Source organism: Carlito syrichta, unplaced genomic scaffold (assembly GCF_000164805.1).
Source record: "Carlito syrichta isolate Samal-C Ts95f unplaced genomic scaffold, Tarsius_syrichta-2.0.1 Scaffold92606, whole genome shotgun sequence".
NCBI classification, from domain to species: domain Eukaryota; kingdom Metazoa; phylum Chordata; class Mammalia; order Primates; family Tarsiidae; genus Carlito; species Carlito syrichta.
In genome coordinates this window covers 236096-263203 of record NW_007036702.1, presented here as the reverse complement: position 1 = coordinate 263203, position 27108 = coordinate 236096, and the positions used below count along the sequence as shown (strand labels likewise).

General features: G+C 32.9%; 1 protein-coding gene across 12 annotated transcripts in view; it reads left to right on the top strand.

Annotated features, from left to right (window-relative positions):
- The window catches only part of RIMS2 (regulating synaptic membrane exocytosis 2), a 255008-nt gene that overhangs the window by 106285 nt on the left and 121615 nt on the right, over positions 1 to 27108 (top strand). For 6 of the 12 annotated variants that reach the window (XM_021713514.1, XM_021713525.1, XM_021713521.1 and 3 more), the window contains one exon: positions 3182 to 3354. The exons of the other annotated variants lie outside the window; for them this stretch is intronic. In XM_021713514.1, the coding sequence (XP_021569189.1) occupies positions 3182 to 3354 (173 nt within the window). The remainder of the gene's footprint in view (positions 1 to 3181; positions 3355 to 27108) is intronic. 12 annotated transcript variants of the gene reach the window in all.

The window sequence follows — 27108 nt, the reverse complement described above, 5'->3', positions numbered from 1 at the left end:
AGCAACAATACTAAAAGTCATGACAGACCTAAAAAGACAAAGGTTAGAGTAGGCAGTCGGAAGCCTAACTACTGAAATTTGAAATTCAAATAAGAAAGTAGGATTCAGAAATTAAGACAAAGCAGGTTGGGATTACAGATATGAGCCTGTAATCCCAGAGCTTTGAGAAGCTAAAGTAGGGGGATTAGTAGAGGTCAGGAGTTTGAGACCAGCCTAGACAACATAGAGAGACCTACCCTCCCCCTCCAATTTGTTTGTAATTAGCCAGGCCTGGTGGTGTGGCTCTTTAGTTAGTTCCAGCAATTTGGGATGTTGAGGTGAGAGGATCGCTTGAGCCCTGAAATTCGAGGCTGCAGTGAGCCACTACACTACAACTTGGGTGACAGAGTAAGACCTCATAGAAAGGAAAAGAGACAGAGAGAGAGAGACAAAGAGAGAGAGAGAGAGAGAGAGAGAAAGAGAGAAAGAGAGAGAGAGAGAGAAAGGGGAGGAAAAAAGCAATCGGGAAGCATAGGATGCACAAGTACCAAGTGACTTTGAATATCAGGATAAGGTACTGAGACAAATAATTACCACGTAGCATGCTCCATATCAGCCAAAAAGTGTCATACATATTTCCTGCTAAGATAAAGCTATCCCTCATCCTGCAGCTGGGAATCAGCATTTCAATATAAGGTGATGGAACATAAATGAACCTAACCATTTGGGGAAGGTGACGCCTGAGGGCATAATGGACAATTTCTGGAATTTATCTAAACTGATATTCAACTACTATCTAATCATCATCATCATCATCATCATCATTGTCATCATTTGTCATCTATTAATTGCTTCTTATGTGTCAGATATTGTGCTAAGTGCTTTACATGCATTACCTATTTAATCCTTGCAGTAAGCCTAGGCGATAAGTATGGTTATTGTTCCTATTTTAACATGTGAAAAACTGAGACTCATAGAGAAGCTGACCCAAGATCACAAACGTATAATTTCTGTAGCTAGAATTCAGACCAGTGATTCAACCCCACCCCAGAGCATTGACTCTTAGTGATTACATTAGTATCCTAGAGTTAAAACAGGTTTTCACTTGAATTTAGATGATATGAGTCCGTGAGCAAAATAAATGAGAAATATAATAACAACACTGCCTTTCTATCCAGTTATAAATTTTATTTTTTATTATAAATTATAAGAATGAGAAATAAAAAAGTTCCCCAATTGCAGCAAAGTTCTATTGAACAATTTTACACCTTTGAAAAAATTCCTAAAATGTTTATTTTTATATAAATAAAATGTCTAAAAAATAAGAAATAAAATGGAAGACTTCATATGTGAATCATCTTGAGATCAAATTTACTTTCAGTAAAGTTAGTGAAAACATACAAATATAAATAAACAGTTTATTACATGTGTATGTAGGTATATATAATTAATAGATAGATAGCATTGGTAATGTTGGCTCCACCAATTAAAAATGACTATTTAAAAACAAATATTTTAATCTAACTTTTCTTCAGATCTACCGTAAATAAGCAATATTCCTTTTTAAAGTCAAACACAGTTCTATTTAAATAGATATTTATTGGGTAAAGTCAGCCATTTTAGAATTTAATCGTATGCTTATTGATAATTGAAAGTTTATCTAACAAAAGTAGTAAGTTAAGTGGACTAAGAAGAGGCTAATTCTCATCTAATTTGAATATATATTGCTAGATTAATGGATTTAATTAAAATTTTATGGAGCTTTTAGAAAGAATTCCTTTATTTTACCCTTGAAGAAAAATGTCAATTATTAACTACAAAATATATAGCTAGATACTGGGAAGTCCTGGGGGGAAAATAGCAACAACAGATCATTTGAGTCACATCTAATTTTTAAACCACACCCTGTTACTGTTCAATTTATCTTGGCCAAAATATATATCTATCTAATATTTACAGTGAATTGTTATTCATGGAAGATTGTTTATTCAGTAATAATTCTTTACATCACAGCAAGTGATATATATAAAATAATCCATCTTTCTAAGGCTTTGCTAAATTTGCCAGTATCTATGATTAGAAAGCTCTCTGTTGCAAAATGAACTGGATAAGAATCTGAATGTTTCAGTATTATAGTCATGTGTGATGTTTATAGTAAAAACACTGCAGCAGTGATACAATAATAATATTGGCTACTTTTACTTACATTATGCCATGTGTATCTTAATTCTAATTTTCAAAACAACCTTGCAAGAAGGATATCATTTTCATTATTTTATAGGCAAACTTTAAAGATTAAATAATTTGCTGAAATTTACCCAACCAGTAAATTTTCCTTACTCCTGGTTTTCCAGACTCCAAAGTCTATCCTTTTTACGTCTCAGCATGAAGACTCTTAGCAAATGATCTTTTGTTGTCAAAATAAAATTAATTTTTTCCATTAGTTTTTACATTAAATGTATTTTATGAGAATTGGTCATTAACATGAAGCATTAATGATTTTCAATTTACTTGAATATTTGAACACCCAGGAATGCCCTGCACCCTGGCTGTGCCACTTAACTGTCTGATTATTTCAATTCCAGGAAGTTTGAACTATTGTAAATAATAATGACTTTTTCTAGTCACTACAAATATTAGGAGTCATCAAAATTCCAGTTACCATTCAGAAATTAAACTTTCTCTTTTCTCTTGGATTTTCTAAAAAGAATTAGTGTTTGAATAATTAGGTTTTGTATTACCTCTAGGTTTTCAGTGAAACATAATGGATTAAAGAGAAAATTATGATTACTAGAATTGGTCTTTGTAAATTACAAGAGCATACTGGTTTGTCATACTGAGTTTTTCTCAAAATCTTGTTCAAAAATAAAAGATTCTGCTCTCTAATATTAAGCCAAATGTTTATTTCCCAGATTTTACCTAAATGTTCTTGCCTGAGGCCAGTGCTGTTTTGAAACTATGTTAATGGCCTTCATTGGGGTGTGGTGAAAATGTTCTAATTACCTTGCTAAAAACAAAGGTTTCATATAAATTGAATTTTTCTTTTAGGATAATTGCCATTCACTTTTGTTTTATATGCAACTGAGTGGGGTTGTACAGTATCCTCTGTGGACAATTAAAGTGCTGAAATAGGAGAAAGCTAATAACTGCTTTGTGTGGTAATACTGACAACTTCTGCGTCTTTGTCAATCTGTGTTAACAGTATCGATCAGGATGGGATCCTCATAGAGGGGCAGATAATGTTTCTACTAAATCTTCGGACAGTGATGTAAGTGATATATCTGCGGTTTCAAGGACTAGTAGTGCTTCTCGTTTCAGCAGCACAAGCTACATGTCTGTCCAATCAGAACGGCCAAGAGGAAACAAGAAAATCAGGTGAGTAAGGGGATTTGAGCAGTAAACTTCTCTAAGTATGTTTTAGAAGGTCTCTTTTATTGAATGAACACCAAATACTTTTTTTCCTAAAGGTTAATATATATCATTAAGGCAATATAAACTTAACTTCTGTACATGCTATTTTTTTATATATTTTGATCCACATCTTAGACGTCTTGCACAGAAAAAAGTTAGGAACTTTGACAATTTTGCTTACTAAATTATATGAAATAATATTACTTGTTTTTTTTCATGTTTGCAGTTTAAAAATCAATACTTTTATTATGTCTTTACCAAAATTAAAGAGAAGGTTAAATGAAACTTAAATTTTTTAATCTTCCAAGGAATAAGAAAAATAACACATCAGTGATTCAAAAACAAAAACAAAATACTTTTTTCATAGGATGCTTTCTCATCTTCCTGAAATTTATATATATGTGTAGAAAAAGTCTCTATCATCTCAAGAAAATTTATTAAAAACAAAATGTATAAATTAGTCCATAAATCTGTAATTTGCATTTCCCATTTGTCCTGTAGATGTTATGAACACCTAAGTTAACTTAATTTTTTACTCTTATTGAATTTAAAAAAATCTATAATGGATTGAATACAGCTTTTGCCTTTCTTCCATGTAATTTATAAAAAGAAAAGATGACTTAAAAACTATGAAAATTAAGTGTTTTTTACACAATACTTCTCTGATATACACTGAAAAATGTTTTCAACATTTAAAAGATACCATTTTTACTTACGTTTTGGAAGTTTTCATTACCTTTCTGTTTAATTTCATATATTGTGTTTTTTCTTGACTTTCTTTCCTTCTTTTTTGTTTTTTGTTTGTTTGTTTGCATGCCTTCGATTTGTGTTGCTTTCAAAAGACCAAAGGGAATAGAAGAGGGGGGGAAAGAAGGGGATAAGCATGAAGAGATAGTTCATGAGGAAGAAAGAACTAATGAGAATGAGAAAGGGAAAGAGATTACCAAAACGTGTAATAAGGAGAAAAGCAGAGAATCAGGAGACGAGGAGAAAACACAAGATAAACCAGAGGAAAAAACACAAGATTTACCTGAGCAAGGGAAAGAAAAAGAACAGTGGAATAAAGAGGATTTGCAAAGGAGTTTGTCACAAGATGATGACAGGTAAAATATGTTATTTTGTAGACATTTCCCATTAGTAATGTAGCAATTAGTAATAGTAAAAACTATTCCTAAAAAATATTTTGCCATTGATACTTCCTTTTTTGCTTGTGTTTTTATCTGTTTAGCTTCTAATACAACTTATTAATATGTTGGCAAACTACTATCAAATAGATCAATTTATTAAGCAGTCTTTCTGTTATATTCACTAGCACCAAGCATCTGATTAATTTGGTTTTCAAATTCTTTATGACTAGCCAAATCAAATTTAAATTCTCCTTTGTCTCTTTTAGCATGAATTACTATACATGTCCCCAATCTCTAAAGTCTAAAGATGAGTGAAAAAGAGAAACTTGAAAATCCTTTACCAATAGTGAAGACTACTTTAGGGGAAAAGAAAGCAAAAACCTTTAAAATGAACTTCTGATGGGCTGAAAAAAATTCAGCCTACTTTATAAGAAATAGTATGTACTAGTGACAAAATAGCTACCAAAAAGACTTTATTCAGGCTCTAGTTCCCTTGCCTGTCTTAGTTTTCTGTGGTAGGTTCTAGTGCAGTTTGAGTCCTGAAGAAGATTACAAAGCATGGACAATGTTCTTTGATACCCTGACAAGAAAGAGTAGATGCTTCGGGGCCTAAGAAGACAAACATGTTGGGTTAAGCCTCTCTTGAAACTCATTCAGTTAGAGAAATTGCCTGAGAAGGAACTAAGAACAGGAATTAAAAAGCAGGAACACAACACAAGCAGTAAGGCATAAAAAGAACTGCATGTTTATTTTCATAACACAAGCCAATAAGTAAGTGTGAAGCTGTTTTTATAGTACTGTATATATGTGAATACATACAGTCAAATTAGCACAAGTATGCAGTAAGACTCTATTCTTCTGCTTGTGAAGATGAGGTTGTTCTAATTGCATTTATGTGAGACTGAAAATTGCAAATTATGTACATTTTGGAGGCACTGAGTTTTCTAGTAGTTCAGAATTTGATCTTATGTTAGTACAAAGTCCGCTTAATAAAGCACATCCTATTTGTAAGCCAGATTTTGCATTAGTATATCTAAACCTAATCTCAGTTTGTGCTTTTCTCATAATTAATGAGAAAGATAATTGTAATAGCATCTACCCATTGGGTATACAATTCAGTGGTTTAGCCTATGACACTTCACTTTTTGTCTCAGGTATGCTTAACTATATCTGTGCTCTATGAAAGTTTCTGTATTACAAACATTAAACATTAAATGAATCTTAAGTAAGGCATATTTTGCTATTTGAGTATAACCTAGTAATTTCAAATCTATCTCTGTTTTTTATCTAACTTTTGATAACTACATTGGTTTACAAATAAAGACAACCATTTTTCTGATTTGTTGGGCACAAGATCATTTCATTACTAATTCACAGAGAAAAGCTGTCCACGTTATCCTTGGGAAAAGATACAGAATTTTCTTTCTTCCAAGAGCAGAGCAAAATATGAACCTTTAATTTGTTTTCTTTTCTATATACTGTGTAGATGAGAACACATGAGCCTATTACTTTGTCTGGAGCCAAAATCTCATACTGGCATACCTGATTTGGTGGGCTGTAACCCTGGAGAAGACTGTACCCTTAAGTTCCTTTTTTTTTTTTTTTTTTTTTAATAGCACGTTCTTCATCATTTTCTTCAGAAAAATAACACATTACTTTTTAGGGAAAGGGGAAAGATAATATATTCCTAACAATGTGGTTGACCAAGGCACTGCACTCAGCTTAAGTAACTGTATAACACTGCTGGAACTGTAAATTAGAGGAGGCTAGGCTGATCTATCCAGGTATAGCATATTTCATAAGATGGCAAGAAGTGTAAGCTGCAATCATTTATAAGAAAATGTAGGTATCGCTCATTAATTATTGCAACACAGGTTCTTGAATTTGCTTTTATTCTCAGATTAAATCTAACAATCTTTATTCTGAAGGAAAATGTCTGAGCATTACAAGCAATGCTTTGTTTTGATAGCTGATAAGCATAATCATAGGTTGTTTAAGCATCAAAAGAAACTTATATGCTTATACAGCATTATTGGAAATTTTTTTTCTATAATACAGATTGAGTATTCCTTATCTGAAATGCTTGGGATCAGAAATGTCTCAAAGTTTGGATTTTTTCAGATTTTGGAATATTTGTATGTGCATAATGAGATATTTTGGGAATAGGACTCAGGTCTAAACATGAAATTCATTTATATTTTATATATACATTATACGGAAGTCCTGAAGGTAATTTTGTACAATACTTTTAATTGTTTGGTGCATGAAACAAAGTTTTTATGCATTGAGCCATCAGAAGAAAGCAGAGGTGTCTATCTCAACCACTCACGTGGAAAATCTGAGGTTGTTTGGCGTCACCATCATTCCTGACTCTGAATTTATATGCTACCAATAAGCAATCACTTTCTTATGCTTATTCTCACCTAAGTACATAATGGTGAAAAATGTGAACCAGTAATACAGTGAAAAAATAACATGTTCGGGAACCAAGGAGCTCAGTAGCATCGCCAGAATCCCTCTAGAAGCTGTTAACAGCAATAACAAACAGCGGCAGGCTTTCAGACTCCACCTACAGTGCTGTCTTTTGGTTAAAAGGCTACTGTTCGCTGTGACATCATTATGACACTCAGAAAGTTTCAGATTTTAAAGCATTTTGGATTTCATATTTTCAAATTAGGGAATAGTCAACCACTACACAATTGACATTTTATGCCTTTCGCTTGGAATCTAAGTTTTTTTTTTTTTCATTTTTTCATTAATCAGTATTTTTTATTATGGTTTTGTGGGGTACAGTTAAGGGTTAGGTGTACAATTACGTTTCATTCAGGCACCCTGTTGATAAGAGGTGTTTTCCCATCCCTCGACAGATGGAATCTAAGTTTTATAATGGAAAATTTTTTCTTTACTTTAGGGTCTAAGCAATTCTAGTACTTAAAATTAACATAGTGACTACAATGAACAGAATCCACTGTCATTGCTATTTTCAACTCAGTAAGTAGATCTCATCACATGATACAGATTTCACTGCATTATAAGTTACATCAAAGTAAGTCTACTGAGTATTCAAGTAGAAAATGAATAGTAAAAAGTAAATTCAAAATGGTTCATTAAATGTTTGAATGAAATATTTTTCCTAAGTTGATTAATGACTAATATATTCATGTGTACATGTATACTGTATGTGTACATGTATGTTAAATTTTATATCTATTTATATTTGTGGATTACATGCTCTATATATGTGGTATAAGATGACCTGAAAAAAAGCATTGAGAGATAAGGAGAAAGCATTCATTCAACCAATATTCATTTAGAAAATTTCTCAGGCACTGAACTAAGAACTGGAGATAAAACAGAAATTGATATTTTTAAACTTCTAAGCCTGAGGGTGAAGCAATTTTTTAGCCATGTATAAATGGATGTTTGAGGTTTACTCCATGTCCAAAAAATGTCATCATTATGCCTGAACAAATTCATAAAGATATTTGATGAAAGAATTTGGTGCAGAAATAGGTGATCTTAAGTAAATCTGCAACAGAAGACAGAAAGAACAAATATTGTCAAAAGCAACAATATGATAGCTCTCTGTTCAAACTAAACCCTATCCATTCTTCCAAGCTCTATTCTGGGGACATAGGACAATTTTTTTTTTTATAAATCAAGAAATTCTTTCTCTGTAAACTTTTGTAGCTCTCTATAAATGCTATGGAACTCTAATTTATCTTCTCTAAGAGTTACTCTTTTGGGGATAGGGAAATTTTTTGAAGGAAAAAGATAGCATCAGTTCAAATTTTCATGAATAGTCTTTTAAGAGTCTTAAGCCATTTAAATTATCTAGCAAAAGTTCTTATATTCTTTAGAAGGGCAAGCAGAATAATTGTTATGGCATACTTATTCAGTGGCTTTGCTACTAACATATTCTAGATCAGTTAAAATGTGAAAGCAGATTCCATGACTATGTAATATAGCTGTATGTGTACATGATATTTATGCCTATGTTGTAAACTTCTAAAAGGGAAGCAGTACGTCTCTTGAAAATGATTGTGGATTAAGACTCTAAATACTTGAATGTTGTCCTTACTCTGTCATGTATATCTACACACTTTGTCTGGGCTTTTTAGCTTGTCAAATAGAGGAATAGATGATTCAGTAATTCATACTGCTTTCCATAGCTTAGATGAATGTAGTACACAGCAAATACGAAAGTATGCATCGTATGTTACATTGATGATTTGACTTTATTATCATGAACTCAAGAGAGATGGTTTTGTAACTAACAAAACCACCATGGTTTTGTACAACCAACTACTCAATCTAAGTTTCTGTCTTTTAGCAGATGTTTCCAAAATTCATTTGGGCAACTTTTAATATTCCGTTGATCAAGTTTAGGTGTTTGTTTGTTTGTGTTCTAGGAACATGTTTCAATGCTAACTCATTCCAGAGGCCATGATGGACTATGCTCTTCAACCAAGTCTTAGCTATGGCTTCTGTTTTCTTTCTTTTTTTTTTTCTGTCTCGCTTAGGCTATCTTCTATTTAATGCCACTGAGAATCTTACAAGCACAAATAATTTCTACTCTGTTTTATGATTGTGCATAACACTCAATTTTTAAAAAATACTTGAGTATGACTCCTAGAATTGTGATTCTGTAAGTTTGGGGTGGGACCCAGGAATTTGCATTTTTAAAACAAATACTCCCAATGATTATGATATAAGTAGTGTGTAGATGCTATCCATCCTCTTTTGAGTTGAATATATTTTCTTTTCTTTTCTTTTAGGCTTCATATTCTTATTTTTTGTTGTTTTTTTAACGTTTTATTTTAAAGATGTGGGGTACAATTCAGGGTTAGGTATACAAATATTCAGGTACCCTTGTTGTTGAGGTGTGCCCCGCCCCCCACCCCGGCATATTTGCTAATGGAAATTTAAGATCAGCTTGTCAATTTGAGAGGAAGAAAGGTAGCTGGGATTTTACAGAGATTGTGTTCAGTCAGATCAATTTGAGGAATTTTGCCATTTTAAGAATATTAAGTTTTCTAATCCATGAATACAAAATACATTGTTCCATTTCTTTTTTCTGTCCTATATAATCTGATGGAAATTTTTTTAACTTTCTTGCAGTGATGTTTTGTTTTCAGTTTAAACATCTTGCATTTCTTTTGTTAAATTTATTCTATTTTGTTGTTTAGATATGATTATAAATGAAATTGCTTTATTAATTTTTTTGACTATTCACTGAATAGTAATATAGAAATACAATGTGTTTTTGTCTATTGATCTTGTATTCTACAATCTTACTGTACTCATTTATTAGTCTAACAGTTATATGTTATATATTGATTGCTTCGGAGAGTTTATTATTTGGTTTAAAGATAGTTTTACTTCCTCTTTTCCAACCTGGGTATCTCTTATTTCTCTTTCTTTCGTGGTTGACCTAAGAACCTCCTCTACTATGTTGAATAGGAAAGGCTCATGGAAAATTCTTAAAAGAAACAGCCATACAGAATTATTTTTGCATTCGCTGTAAAAGTATTTTTGAGGATATTGTTCCTTTGCCACTCATCCATTTGAGAGTACTCTATGTGAAACTTTATTTTCAAAAATTTATGACTATCTGAGGCTGATGTATCTGCCTTAATGTAGGAAAACAATATAGCCTGTTGTATTCTAATTTTTATCTAGTCTGTCAGAAAGTTCATGTTAAATACCAAAAACATACTAATTTAATTCAATTTATTGGATTGTATTAGCATCACCATATTAGATATAATAATCAACATTTTCCACATTTGTCTCTTTTTTATTGTTCATATGTAAGGTGTAAAACATGGTATTTTGATACACTTATCTTGATATATATATACACACATACATACACGCACACATGCAGTTAAGTGGTTACCATAGTCAAGCAACTTAACATACCCATCATCTCATATAGCTTGCTTCTTTCCTCCCTTCCTTCCTTCCTTCCTTCTTCCCTTCCTTCCTTCCCTCCCTTCCTCCCTCCCTCCCTCCTTCATGTGTGTGTGCTAAGAGTGCCTAAAATCTACCCTCTCATTTGCCTTCTTTTTGAGGTTTTCCTTTGCTACATCTATTTTATTAAGTTATGAGTTATGTAACTTTTTGTTGAAAGTGCTTCAAAGTATATATGCTGCTAAATTTAGTTAGCAGTTTTTATATTATATCAAGCACACTTATTTGAAATTTTATCCTATTATCACTCTCTTCTTCTTAAAAACATTTTCCCCCCGCCAAGCTTTTGTGATTATACACCCCTTTAGTTTTCCATTCATCTCTCTAGCCACCTCTGTCTTCTCCATGTCCTTCCACAATGATATTTTCATGGATTCCATCCTGTGCCCTCTTCTTCATGCTCTACACATTCTATCTTGATGGGGCATTCTGTTCCATGGCTTCAAGTAGCATATGTATTTATCAGTGACTTCCACATCTGTATTTCCAGCCCAGATCTCCCTCCTAATTATCTGCCAGGTTTATCCACTTGGTTCTGGCTATCATCTTGTCTGTCCAGGTACTTACCAAATTCAGCATGTAAAACTAATTCATCCTACCCCTCACCAAACAAGCAACCAACATGGATAATTATTCCTCTTTCTTTACTCTCTATCTCAAGGCTTGGCCCAGTATCCTCACACTTGCTTGAACCAGAAACCTGGGCATCACTCTTTACTAGCTCTTCTCCATTAGTAATTCCTTCCCTCCATTCATCAATCTCGTTGATTCTAACAGTAATTAAGCAAATTATCTCTGAAATATGTCCATTTCTCTTTAGTCCAGTTTATCTCTCATGGAGATAAGTTTAGTAGAAAATTCTTAATAACTCATAAATCCAAGCTCATTAAGCATAAAAAGTAATGATTAGTCAGTTTCTCTGAAGTAGTTAATTTGTGAAAACTTCAGAAAAAAAGATCTCTGCATTGGTAAATAGATAACCAAAATGTAGTATGTTCATACAATGCAATATCATTCAGCTGTAAAAAGAATTGAAGTACTGATTCATACTACAACATAAGTGAAACTTGCAAAACTTATGCTAAGTAGAAGAGGACAGGAAAATCAATAGAAACAAAAAGTAGATTAGTGGTTGCCAGGGATTGACTGCAAGGGAGAATGGAGAGTGACTGCTAATGGATACAGAGTTCCTTTTCGGGGTTAAAAGTTGAAATGTTGTGGTGTTAGTAATGATGGTCATTCAACTTTGTGAATATACTAAAAACCACTGAATCATGCACCTTAAAAGCGTGAATTTTGTGGCATATGAATCATATATTTTTTAAATGCTCCCCAAAAAGTCTGTAAGGCCGGGTGCAGTGGCTCATGCCTGTAATCCCAGCACTTTGGGAGGCCAAGGTGAGAGAATTGCTTGAGCCCAGAAGTTCAAAACCAGCCTGGGCAACATACAAAGACCTCATTTCTGCAATTTTTTTTTTTAATTAGCCAGGCATGGTGGCAAGTACCTGTAGTCCCAGCTACTTGGGGGCTGAGATAGAAAGATCACCTGAGCCCAGAAGGTCAAGGCTGCAGTGAGCCGGATTGTGTCACTGCTCTCCAGCCTAGGTGACAGAGTGAGATCCTGACTTTAAAAAAAAAAGTACCTGAAAAAAAGGGGAAAGGGTAGAGATTCTCTGTTGCTTCTTCAACAAGTATTATGACTCTAGTGGTGATAATGCAAACAATATTTTGTGTAGTGTTTAATTTGTCAGGCAACTTTTGTTTCTTTTCCAGTACTCCTTAAAAGCTACCTTTTCCTAAAATGTCCCATTTATCGCTCTCTTTTTTCATTCTTGCATACAATTTTAAATTTCCAGGGTACTGAATATAAATAAAACACAGACCTTATTCTCAATTAATAATTAAATAGACTATTTATATTAAAATTTAGGGAAATTGCTGGGTTAAATGTTAATACTCCATCATATTACTTTCTATGTGTGGTAAACCTGAGCATGCCTGTAACTTCACAGTTCCTATTTGGGGTAACTGAAAATGACAGATTTGAAATTTGATCACATATATTGTTTGATGAGAAGATAGAGGACTGAGAAGGTACAACTACTAGAGTAATTACCTGAATATGAAGGAGGAGATGGGATCAGAAGCATAGCTGGATAGATTGGCTTGAACAAAAGGAAAAACAAATATGAAACTAGATAAGTTATTAGATAAGAAATTGGGCAGTTGGTTATTACTGCCTAATCCTTAATTTTCTCAAACACATATGAGGCCAGAGTATAAGAGTTTAGAAGTTGAGTTAGGGGGACTGAAGATATGGAATAATAACAGAAACAAATCCTCACATGTACCTCACAACTCTAAAATACAAATAGAGATAGATAGATAAGAAAATATGAGAAGTGGCCGACCAAGGACAAATTAAGGATTGGTGACTAGTTCTGCATGTACAGCTGAGAGAGTTGGAGACTAACGATTTCAAGAGACTCCAGCGTGGGAGAACTGTGTGATCTCTTCTAGCAGCACTGAGACAGTTGAAATGTAGAAACTGAGAAGTCACTCTGCAGCATTTATTGAGGAGTGGAAGTTTTGATAGGTGGAATTATTGGAAAATAGCATTGGAAAGAAAATGTCAGTACTAAAAAAGAAGAAAGAAAAGACCATATGGGTACTGACAGAGTATGAGAAAATAGAGGAAATCCAGGAGTTGGAAAACTATATAATATAGTTAAAATATTTTTCTCACTGATTGTATGTTAGGGACTAAAATAAATTTAGTGTGAAAGTAGATAAATCATTAAGTTGGAATGACTTCTACTGTACAAAATAATAATAGTAGAAAAAACAGCTGCAATAAATTTCATCATTTTCTGTATTTATTTTTATAAGCCAATAAGCACTCTTAATCCATAGCTGTTTTTCTAAACTATATGTAGTATTCTGACCAGTGCCTCCCTCATGATCATGTTTATCCCTCATGATAACCAAATTTAACATGCAGAAGTAATAAAAGAAAAAGTTTAAAGTCGAAGAACTTTCATGCACAAGTATTATTGTGTTAGATGACATGATATCAATCAGTATAGTAGTGTGCTATTATAGTATGGTACTATAGCATGGCTCTATTTTCAAATTCTGGTTCTCTATGTAGAAATTGGGATCAAACTTTTGGCATGCAAAAGTTAAAAAAAAAAACTTAATGATGAAATTCCAGTCTATATTTTTCAGCCATATTTTGACTTCAACCTTTCACACTTCTCCTTGACCTTTCTCTACAAGATCTTGCTTTTAGTCCATTGTATGTATGCTCACATTTATTCTTGTACCTAGTGTGTGGTTTCTTTATGAGTAAAGAACCTACCTATCCTTCAACACTCCATTCACACATAAACTCCCCCCGACACACCTTCTCTTCCTTCACAACTTACGAAGCCTGCAATTAAGTTTACAAATTTGCCACCATGTGTTTACATTGGAAGCACTGTACAAACAACTCATAAGGTTTCATAACCTTGGTATATCAGTGTCTCACAGCTGTGTTCATGTCAATGTGTGACAGTGTCTTGCTGAGTGGCGTTCATTTTGTTGTTGCATGTTTTTGTGTGCACAAAAATGTCAGAGCTTGAATTAAAACAGTGAACAAACATTAAATTTTTTGTTAACCTTGGCAAGAGAGGAAGTGAATTCAGGGACATCTTAGTTCAAGTTTATAGGGATAATTCCATGAAGAAAACAGCAGTGTGCAAATGGATTAAATGTTTTTCTGAGGGGAGAGAAAGCGTCACTATGAAGAGAGATCAGGATGGCCAGTAATGAGCAGAACTGATGAAAACATTGCACAAATTCATCAAATCATGCATCAAAATCATCAACTGACGGTGAGAGGCATAGCAGACCAAATAAACATTGATAGAGAAAAAGCTGGAAAAATCTTAACTGAAAATCTTGGCATGAGAAAGGTGTATGCAAAAATGGGAACTTTTGCATCATGACAATGCACCAGCTCACACAGCACTGTCTGTGAGGGAGATTTTTAGCCAGAAAGCAAATAACTGTATTGGAACACCCTTCATACTCACCTGATCTGGTCCCCAGCTGTTTTCTTTCCTGACAATAAAGTAAATATTGAAAGGAGATCGGGTGTGGTGGCTCAAACCCGTAATCCCAGCACTTTGGGAGGCCAAGGGGAGAGGATTGCCAGAGCCCACAGGTTCAAGAACAGCCTGGTAAAATAAAGGTGAGGCGAGAACTCATCTCTACAATAAATCAAAATATAATAATAATAAGCTGTACGTGGTAACACACACCTGTAGTTTCGGCTATTTGGAAGGCTGAGGCAGAAGGATCGCCTGAGCCCAGCAGATTGACACTGGGGTGGCCGTGAGCATGCCACTGCACTCCAGCCTGGGCAATGAAGTGAGACTCCAACTCAAAAAATATATATATTGAAAGGAAGACATTTTGATAACATTCAGAGCATCAAGAGTAATATGATGACAGCTCTGATAGCCACTCCCAAAAAAGAATTATAAAATTGCTTTGATAGGTGGACTAGTCACTGGTGTTGGTGCATAACTTCTCAAGGGGAGTACTTCAGAGGTGACCATAGTGATATTCAGCAATGAGGTATGTGGTGTCTAGGATGAGTTCACGAACTTAATTGTCATAACTCATATGTATATTGTGTATTAAAATTCTTTTGCAAGTGTCTCTTTTAGCACTCAGTTTCCTCTTGGTGGTTACTGAAGTATATTTAATTTGTCATGGTTGACTATTGGTTGGCCTTTTGAGGATAGAGTATCATTTGTATCTCTTTATTGTCCTGACTCACAGTATTCACAGTATCTACAATACCTGACATAGTAGGCACTCAATAAAAATTTGATAAATAAATGAGATTATAATAAATCAGTGAATTTTTAGATGTGTGAAAAGCTCCACAGAAATAGAGCTTCCGACATAGTACTTCTGGCATAATGCAATACACAATATACTCACCTTGGTCTTCTTTGACAAAAGTTTTTAAATAGCCCAGGAGGTAATTTCTTTTCCAATGGAAGTAAACCTCTTATTTATTTCAGAAATCAGTGGAAATTACTTCATAGTAATTTATCTTATGGCTCACATGTATTCCTTTTAGGAAAGATTTAGTTGGTTGGTTGATTTACTGATATAATATATTATAGTCATTACTCTTATATTTGCATCTTTCAATAGAATTCCCTTTACACTGCCTGGTTATTTTGAGGCACATTAGAATGACATGAGTTTGTCTAATTTTAAAATAATGATCTCTTTTGTTAACTTTTCTTATGTTTTTCTTCCATTCTTGTTAGACTTCATACAAGATTTTACATACAATATGATGATTCTCATTTAGAGATGAAAAATAAGAAAATATGTAAAATTAGACTGTTCTGGAACTTTAGCAAAATATTCTGGATAGATGATATATTAAACTTATTATTAAAGTTGTCTGAAGACAGTGGTGTATCTTCAAGATATTCTGTTAATTACTCAGCTTTATTTTACCAATTCTGAACATCATGGAGTATGAATTACTATCTTACATGGTACACCTGTCATATATGGAGACTTAAACTTCTGATCTGATACCCTGGCGACTTAGCTGACTTGTTTCACTAAGTTGTGAATGAGAATTTGATGTCATGTTACACTGACTCATAGTAAGTATACAACAAGCCTTCATAGCTTATCATCATTCAAATTTTTAGTACTGTAAGAAATAATGCCTTGAGTTTTCCAAAAATATGTATGAGAGGTAATATAGAATAATGATTAAAAGTCTTGATTAAAAGCTAATAATAATAATGATTAAAAGCTCTTGATTTAGACAGAATTGGATTGAGCTCTGGCTCTGCCAGTTCCTAGCAATATAAGCCTGGGAAAATACAAACCACTTTCTTCATATATTGGGGATAATAATAGTAACTTACTTACAGGCTTGTCATGCAAACTCAATGAAATCATGCCCTTAAGGCACTTAACACTGCTCTTGGCACATGACAAGCATTTGATAAATAGTAGAGAATGGTTTTTAAAAAAAGAAAGAAAGGAAAAGGAAAGAAAGAGGGAAAATAAATTTATAAAATTTTCACTTTTTTTTTAGCTTTTTAAAACTGCATATTCCATAGAAACTTTCCTCACGCTTTACCAGATGACAATTCAGAATAAGGTAGATCCATCTTGCATTTTGTACAAGAGGAAATAATTTCTGAAGTACCAAAAAGATTTCATTATAAGGCAATTTCACAAAGCAGTATAGTAGAGATTCTGGACAATGTTTATAAGGTTTGTTTCATAGTTTGATATGGTCGATCTTTAATGGTCATGAAATTGAGATATTTTATTCCTTAAATTGCCTTCACTTTTTCATCAAATATATTTTAAACATCTTCTATGTGCCAGATCCTGTGCTAAAATAGGGAATATAGTCGTTAACAAGACCTAAATCCTTCCCTCAATAAAGTCTAGAGGCAAGATAGATAAGTGAAAAAAATGATTACAGTATAGAAGGAAAAGTATATAAAGTAACTATGTTGGTTTGATAATAGGAAAACATTTTAATAAGCCACTTAGTTATCACACTTAAAGCTCTCTACTAATTTTAAAGTGCAGGTTTATGAAAAATTAAAGTTATAAGAAGTTATCTGAATTGCCCAATAATAGATAAATGTCAAAGTAGTGATAAAAATCATATCTTTTGACACTAAAGTTCAGAGTTCCTCCTGCTTCACTGTAGAATGCCTTTGGAAACATAAACTATGACAAGAAGAGGTAAGTGAAGCTCAGCAATGTTTAAGGTAGAAAAACATGGTTTCTTACAGCCTCTAACCATTAAAAAAGTCTTTCTGAATTAATAGCTGAAGAATATACATATTTGACAATCTTAATCAGTTCATGATTCTGATGCAAACCAACGTAAAGTCTTTGAAATCTAAAAAATACAACAGTTAAAACATTACATAGTATTTTATACACGAGTATCATAGGTTCTCCTGTTTAATCTTTTTAAAATCTTGCTATGTGAATCTGAAAGGGCCTCTAGCTAAAATTAATCAGGGTCAGAATATGAGGTGTGAATACTTAGAAATATAAAATGGTATCTTTTGAATCAGTACTTTCCAATTGTATTTTCAGAAAATTAATTCTATAAGCTCATGCCTTAAAAAAAAGTTCCATTGTCAAATAAATGTAGGAGCTACTACACATCCTGTCCTTCTCATCAAGATACATATCATACATGAGCACTTTGAGAAATCTTGTAATGAAATGGTATTTTAACTAGCATTTTCCAAATTTTGTTTATGATGGAACTACTCAAAGAATGTGCTTAAAACTCAATAACATGCCTTAATTTTCCATCTCTAACTTTGGTCTCTATTCTTTCAGTGAAATAAATTATTTTCATTCTTGCTGAGTTTAAGCATAGAATTATGGTGCAAAATATGGGATTACCCAGAAGAGATCCTTGGAACTGAAAAAAACATATTATAAGCATTGCATTTATCTATAAAGAAGCAGACAGATGGGACTAGGAAACGTATGATAAAATCAACTAGGAATGAACGAATCTAACGGAGAGGCAGTGTTATCCAAGGAAAATGAGATGAGATTTCTCTCTCAAGTAATGACACTAATAGAGGGAATACATAACAATGGCTTATATCATTCAACAAATTTCATGAACATTGATCACTTTTGCTAACTTTTCATACATATTTTAAAATTTAATTCACTGTCTATTGCTTAGGAATCACTTCAAACAAAGCAATTAAGCTATAGTGTAAAGAGATGGAGTTGATAAGTAGCCCATTTTCTAATCTTCTATACGTTTCTATGTTTCCAACAATACATTGACTTAGAACCCTTGGCTGTTGAGATCAAAGGAGATTACAGCTCTAAAGCTTCATTTATGTCATATATATGTGTGCATGCATGCATCTCTGTACATATATATATATATATATAATACACACACATATATATACCATGCTCTAATCTAGCACATGCTGAGTAGAAGACACTCTCTTTTTCAAATTCCACTTTATGAATTGCTACATCCTACTCTTGCTCTGATATCTGTTTATTTGTCTGTTTCTCATCTTCATTTCCAGGTTGGTTATACCATTGTTATTTAATGATTATGAATCCATGACTTTCATATCTAATATTTTAGCATTTCATTAAACTTTGCTATTTTTACCATTCTTTGGAATACACCCTCTTCATTAAAAGAATTAATTCTACCTATTACATGAAAGAAACAAGTAAATTATCTTATCTTTGTCACATAAAATATTCATCAAGATCTGGCAATGTAATGAGTGAATATTATAGGGGAGGTATTTAAAGACTCTTGTTAAAATAAAATATTACTACCTCATTGTCACGATTACACTTTTAAAGTCTTCACTATTTTATTTTAATTTTAATTTTTTATTTTTTGAGTTGGAATCTCACTCTGTCACCCAGGCTGGAGCTCACCGCCACCCCAGCGTCAACCTGCTGGGCTCCATATAGTTATATTTTTATATAATACACATAAGTGTATATTATATATGTATCATTGGATTTTAACAGTAAACTTAAGAGATTGAGCAAGTTTTATTATATTTACATTTTGAGATGAGAATTCTACTGATTTAAGATTCTGATACTGCTCTACTGAAGTAAATTTAGAATTTAGGTTCAATCTATATAAGTGATTATAACACCAAAAGTAAAAGGAACCTGTGTTTTAGGCATACTTCTCTCAGAGAACAATGCTGTTTAGGGCATATTGAAATTTTAGCTCTATAGGAGCAGAGTCCTGTGTTCTGGGAATGCTGTATCCCCAGTACCTAGAACACTGTCTAAACGTAGCATTGGGCCTCAGCCAATAACTGTTGGTGAATGAATGGATGCCTATTTCAGTCATTTTTTTAAAATATAATTTTTCATTAAAACAGCTGAACTCAGACAATGAATGAGAAAGGTAATTCTAAAATCAAGATTTTCAATAACATAATTAGATAAAATTTTGTACCTTTTTCATTAATTTTTAAACTTATGATATGTTATAATCATCATATTTCCTCTTTTTTTTTTTTTTTTGAGTTGGAGTCTCACTCTGTCACCCAGACTGGAGTGTCGTGGCCGCTCCCGGCCACTGCAGCCTCGACCTGCTGGGCTCCGGGTGATCCTTCCGCCTCAGCCTTCCGAGGCCCAGCTGATTTTTTTTAGTTATTGTAGAGATTGTAGAGATGAGGTCTTGCCAAGTTGCCCAGGCAGGTCTCGAACCCTTGGGCTCGGCCAAATTTCCTCTTTTGATTACATTTTTTGTTAACGATTCACTCAATATCTTAGCATAGTACTTCTTTTTCATAGTTAGACAATATTACAAAAAAAGCCACAGACCATCATTGAAAGGGACTTTAGAAGTTAATTATCTAGTACTCTGAACTGAAGTAGGACACCTCCTTTATCAGCAGTTCTCAAATCAGGCTCATAAACAAATCACCGTGGCAGCTGTTTAAAAACAATTTTCTGAACTTGACATGAGAATTTTGTTCTAGTATTTTTCTAAATGTGATGATCAGTAATCCTATATAATATCAGTGATAGCTGATTGTCCAATCTTCTTGTGTAGCTCAGAGCTATCTACCGTGGGAAGCAATCCATACCTTTGGACCTTTCTAATTATTAGAAAACTTTTCATAATTGAGCCAAATTCTACCTGCCTATGACTTTTAAATAAAAATCGACTTTCTTAACTTGGAAGGTGTTTACAAAGGTATTAACTAGATAGTCACTTTTTAATTGAGCATATATCTTATACATTTCTTTGTATTTATGATATATGTCACAATTTTGGAAACAGAATTGGAAAGAATTGTGTCAGGGACTATCATCTTGGAATTGGACCGAGTTATATTTTAACCCATTGATTATATCTGTAAAGTATCTGGTAGATTAAATATATTAAATATATATATATGCCTGTTTATAATATATATATAATAGTTCTACTTTTATGGTATAACACTTCATGTTTTTCACACTGCTTTTATGCTAGACTGCTATGCCAACAGTAGACTGCTAATCCCAAATTATGCATTTTTTCAATAAAATAGACTACACCCACTATTGAGTTTTGACAAGAGCCACAACAAAGATTTAAGCAATTCACCTTTTTTTAAGCCACAGCTCTCAGTTTTTCTATCACAGTGTAAGGTGGGATAAAGGAATAATAGCATAAAAATGATAAAACTAACCACAACTAAGGAAAATGTCTTTTCATAATCTATTTTGTAGATATTTTCTCGTAATGTGGTTTGAACAGTTAAATTGAATAAATCTAGATAATTAAAGACCTGAGTTTATCTCTGGCAAACAAATTGTTCTGATATTAGAATTCCTAGTTTATGCCAAATTTTATTTCTGCTGGAAAGTAGTTTTTATATTCTCCAAGTAAATACTTTTACTGTTATTGTTAAATAATTACTTACCTTTACGACAAACACAAAATTTAAGAGAAATTTTATTTTGAAATTTTAAACAGTCTTTACTTCTGCATTAAGTGTTTGTTGTGTACTGTTTGTATCTTCATTTCACTTGCTGTATACAAATTGTTTCTTCATTTGGGATTATTATGCATTTTGGTATTAAATCATACATACATACATCTTGTATTGAAAAGTTGCTTCACCTTTTTAGTGCAATTTAAAGACATTGTCAGTTTGTAATTATGATATGAAAACCCAGAAAAATGAAGATGAAAAATGAAGGTGAGAACAAAAATATATTGAAAGTATTAGTTAATGTGGTTTCCTTAAGGATTATATAAATTGTACTATAAAGCACTTTATTAGTCTTTTCACTATATTAAATAAAATCTAGTCATAAGTAGTATTTAAACCCATAGAAATTTGCTCATAAATATTAATAGTCAATATTTCCTGTTAGCCAAAATAAGACTCTAGGAAACAATTCATTTATTTTGAAAAACTAGGCAATTTCTTTTTCTCTGAATTGGAGGAATATATATAAATATATATATATGCATATATATATCTACCTCTTAATAGTAGCATAATTACTGTAGAGAATGACAGACTAAAATCTTAATATGCTTACAATGCTTTTATGTTCAATTTCTTTTCTTTTTATGGTCATTTACATTTTTTACTTAAATTTATAAGCTCTAATAATTTTATAAATTTTTACATTTTAATTACAAAGTTTAATCATTAATAATGTTTAAATCATATATTGAAGGATTGCAAATTCTTAACTCTAATAGTATTAGAACATCTACAAGTCTATTTCCTTATGAATTGAAAATAACTAGAACCATTGTCTCATGATATTGCTGAATAATAGTTTATAATATTCTGCAGTAACAAAATGTCAGAGCACTGACCTGAAGCTAGGACCATATATGTATTTAAATTTGCATTTAACTTATTAGAAACTCTAAAATGTAATGTTAATAATGGTGATTAAATTCTTAAACTTTAGCAAAATAAATTGCATAGGAATAATAGCTGCTCTTCTTTTCTTTTTATTTCAGAAAAAGTTATCTATTCAATTAGTTGTTTTGTTCATTAAGTCAAGCGTTAAGTTTCTTCAGTGCTATATTGACAATAGCATGCTTGATATCTTTGCTGATTTATTAAATATTTATAGTTCTAGTATTTGCATACTTATGAGAATTACATTAAAAAAGATCTTTTAAATTGTTCAGTAAGAAGGACACAAGGATTTTAAACCTTATTATAAACAAAATCTTTAATTGTTTCTAGCAATATAGAAAAAATTGTTCAGTGAAGCTGGTAACGACCGACTAGAAGTAAACTAACTAGAATGTTTATTAACCATATTTTATCAGAAATTGGAAGGTGATCATTGAAACTGCCTACACCAAGATAACTGATATTTCTTCTAAAAGTAACTTTCACAAAATTTTCTCCAGATTATATTATTTAGTTTGCTGTGACTCCTGTAGTTACAGTGTTATTATAGTGGTCTGGGGATCTGAAAGTCAAAGTGCTAAAGCAACTAAGCAGTTAACGTGAGTAGTTGAAGTAAGTCAGGCTTAAGTACTTGGTAGTGTTGGGAGCTGTGGTCAACTGGAGATCACATGCTCCCATTAAAGACGGAAGTACTGATCAGCTTCAGCTAGTTGTTGCCATACAGGAGTGCAGCAGGATTGTGCTAACTTTGCAAACAACTCTTTCGGCCAAAGAAAGTATATCCATGGGTCAGATCCAAAGCTGAAGTAGTAATTATTATTGGAATAATGACCCTGAGTTACTAAAAACTCCAAATGCTCAAAAAAGGAATAAATCATATTCTTATATCATTCTTTCTAAGTCAGAAAACTGCTCATATGTTTTAAAACAATGTTTAGTAATGTGAGTACAGATTAATCAGAATATTGCATTTCTAAAGTATTCCTGTTCATGAAGTTTTGGCTGTAATAATTTAACTGTGGTCATGTGTGTATGTGTGTTTGTAAGTGTGTATTAAAAGCAAATTAAACCTTGACTCTGTCACATTTTTCTCAGATAATAAGCAAAATAATAGGGTATTATACAGAATTGTTGTGTAGAATACTATAAAGGTGATGGCATTATAGCAGGGGTCCCAACCCCCGGGCCAGGGACCACTACCAGTCCGTGGCCTATTAGCACAGCAGGAGGTGAGCAGCAGGCGAGCGAGGAAAGCTTCATCTGTATATACAACCATTCCCCATCACTTCCATTGCTGACGATCTGAAGTGGAGCTGTGGTGATGATGCTGGCACTGGGGAGCAGTTGCAAATACAGATTAACATTAGCAGTGAGGTTCGACTGCACATTACAAACCCCCCCCCCATCCCTTGGAAAAATTGTCTTCCACAAAACCGGTTTCTGATGCCACAAAAGTTGGGGACCACTGCTTTATAGTGTATTATAAAATGTGCTGTTACTGAATTTTAAGTCTCTAGAAGTAGAGCTTATTACAAAAATGCTAACTATATATTTTAAAACATCTTGCCCCATGTGGAAAACTTTGTTTTCTATTTCTTATATATATGACTATCATACTATCTAGATTAAGAAATTAAAATAAGCTTTATTGAGATTGCTAGACAATAGTAAAATTGGTTTTGAAATTTTAAAAATAAAAATAGGTCTTTAAAATGCAAAGTTAAATAACCATGCTTGCTGTGTTTAATATTTACACTGGTATGCAGTGAATTAGACTAAATTTTATACTTTCAGCTAGAAGTATTAGAGTTTCAGAGATTCTGTATAATTTACCATGTGAAAGAGGATGGTTTCAATTTTGTTTTTAACTGATCAAATGTGTTTACAACCAGAAGAGCTTGACATTATTATACTTTTAAGAATAATTTCCTTGGAAAGATAGATAAGATGTCTTGAAAAGAAACACCTTTCTTTATCAGTCTAACTTAAATATAAATGGTAGTTATATTATACTTCTCAGATTTATTTGTTTAATGATAAAGAACTTTTCTCATATCACTCTAAGTATAATAAAGTACATATTGTGTGAATATAGAGTAATTATATATATGCTAACATCAATAACTATGCAGAGGAAATCTGATGACAACTTTGTCCTTTTTCTGATCTAATAGCTTATAAATTTATGTGTATAAGATTAATTCAAGCTTTGTTTAAATTCATCTAACTTCCTGGGCATGACAATGTGTCCCTGTAGTTCTAGCTACTAGGGAGGCTGAGACAGGAGAATCACTTGAGCCCATGAATTCGAGTCCGTCCTGGGCAACATAGCGAAAACTTGTCTCATAGTAAAATAAAATTCATCCTACTATACATCACATTGCACATGCTTATGTTTTCAATTATATGACTAATTGAACAGTATGTATTTCAACATGTTCTTATATATTTTGTGGATATCTTGTGTGTTTTTTTGTTTTTTTTTTTTTTTTTGAGTTGGAGTCTCACTCTGTCGCCCAGACTGGAGTGCAGTGGCTGCTCCCAGCCACCGCAGCCTCGACCTGCTGGGCTCTGGCGATCCTTCCACCTCAGCCTTCCAAGTAGCCGGAATTACAAGCATGCGCTACCATGCCTGGCTGATTTTTTGATTTTACTGTAGAGATGAGGTCTCGCTGCCCAGGCGGGTCTCGAACCCACGGGCTCAGGCAATCCACTCACCTCAGCCTCCCAAAGGCACGGGATTACAGCCTGAGCCACCGAGCCCAGCTTGTGGATATCTTATAGTCTAATACATTCATTCAGGTGCATGGTTTTAGAGTAATAGCTCTTCAAAATTTATATAAGAATATATATATACCTTTGAAAGAAAATGTATCTTTAAGAATTTCCAGGGAATTTTTTTTTTTTTTTTTTGAGTTGGAGTCTCACTCTGTCGCCCAGACTGGAGTGCAGTGGCCGCTCCCGGCCACCGCAGCCTCGACCTGCTGGGCTCCGGCGATCCTTCCGCCTCAGCCTTCCGAGTAGCCGGAATTACAGGCATGTGCTACCACGCCTGGCTAATTTTTTGATTTATTGTAGAGATGAGGTCTCGCTCACCAGGCGGGTCTTGAACCCGCGGGCTTAGGCAATCCACTCACCTCAGCCTCCCAAAGGCACGGGATTACAGGCTGAGCCACCGAGCCCGGCTTCCAGGGAATTTAATTGTGAGCAAAGTAATCTTTACATTTTCTGTTATTGTTTATGTGGAGTATTGTCTTATGCTTTATCTTAGTTAAAAAAGCTAACTATTTAAAAATATTTACTTGGGAATTTTGTCTTATCTCTTCTAGTACTGAATTCTACGATGATTTCTACAGTTTTATCAAATTTCTAGTTGTATCATTTAAGTAGTTAGATATATAACTTAATGGAATTCTTAAGCCATTGAATTGATTTCTTACTAGTGAAATTTATATTATTATTACAGAGATTGTTTAGAATCATATCAAGAATTCAATAAATAGAACTGGACAGCAGTTCTAGACATAACATGCTGTGAACTTCCACTGGCATTGACTACTTAAAGTTTCAGCATAGAAAATAAATTACAGGAAGGAAGTAAAAATATTTTCAGTAATTTAAGAAAGTTGTGATGATTTCCTTTTTTAACTATTTTACTTGTTTATTATGATAGATAAGAATGTGAAGATTTTAGAGTATTTCATGCAGTGTAAAATATTCATATTATAAAGTATATATAAAAAGTATACAGTAATTTCTTAGGAAAAAACTCATTAAGAAAAAGCTCTCTCAACTTTTGATAGTTGATGATTATCAAAATTCTTATATCAAAGTTCCATAGTATTTTAACCAGCTCAGCCTGCTATATAACAAACTACCATAGATTGGATGGTATAAGCAACAGAAATTTATTTCTCACAGTTCTAGAGGCTGGTGCCAGCATGTCAGATTCAGGGAGTGCACTTCTTAGTTTGCAGATATCTTTCTTTTTCTGTGTCTTCACACAGTGGAAAATAGAGAGACAGGAAGCAAGTTCTCTCTTGTCTCTTCTTATAAGGGCAGTAATCCCATCATGTGGATCTACTCACATGACCTAATTACTTCCCAAAGCCCTCATCTCCAAAAACCTTCCTACTGGGTATTAGGTACCAATATATGAATTTGGAGGGAACACAAATATTCAGTCCTTAGCATATGGTTAGTGTACATAATTATATATTCTTTTAAATTACTGTATAGAACCATCTATTGTATTTTAAACATGCATATATATATATATATATATATATCTCTGTTAAAGAAAATGCTTAGCAAAATACACTTAGACCTTTAATTTGAACAGTATACATTTTCAAATAAGCTTAAAATGCCCCAGTTTTCACTTATTCATTAGAGAAGACCAAGGTTATCTAAATGTTAAAAAGATTATTTTTAAGTTAAAAATTATGGTATGTTATTCATTTTTGTTTTCTTCTAAATTTGATTTTTCTGTGTTCTCTATGAAACAAAATCATAATGTAAAGAAAACATATCTATTTTAGTAGTGTATTGTCAGCTTCTACCTGACAGTGCCTATGAGTCAAATACTTACAGGTTGAAGCTCAGTAAGGGTGATTTTACCATTCTTGCTTGTCATATTTCTGCAGTCTCATTCAAAATAAAACCCATGGTGCCTGAAAAATTAGAGCCTCAAAGTGACACACCCTTATTTGTTGCTTGAGCAGCAAAAGCAAATGCATATGTGGACAAAAACTGATCATTTGTTCTAGAATTATTCTTTGATAAAAGATTATTTCAGAATTATATTTGCACTTAAGGATAGTAAAACTTCTTGTATTTTTTAGACAAATGTAGAGCACATTATGGAAAAGCAGAGTTACTGTCCAATTATTTTTTTAGCATACTTCCATATGTTATAGTAGAAACAGCACTGAATTGCGTAGATTCTAATTCTATCTTTGACTCTTAGCACTCTGTGAGAACTGGGGCAAGTATTTTCATTTCTGGGCTTCAGTTTTCTCACTCATATAGAGAACAAACCAGATGATCCTCAAGTCTCCTTCACTTACACAATTGAGAATTAGGTCATCATAATTTTAACATTTAATGTAAATATTCAACATTTAATCTAAACTCGA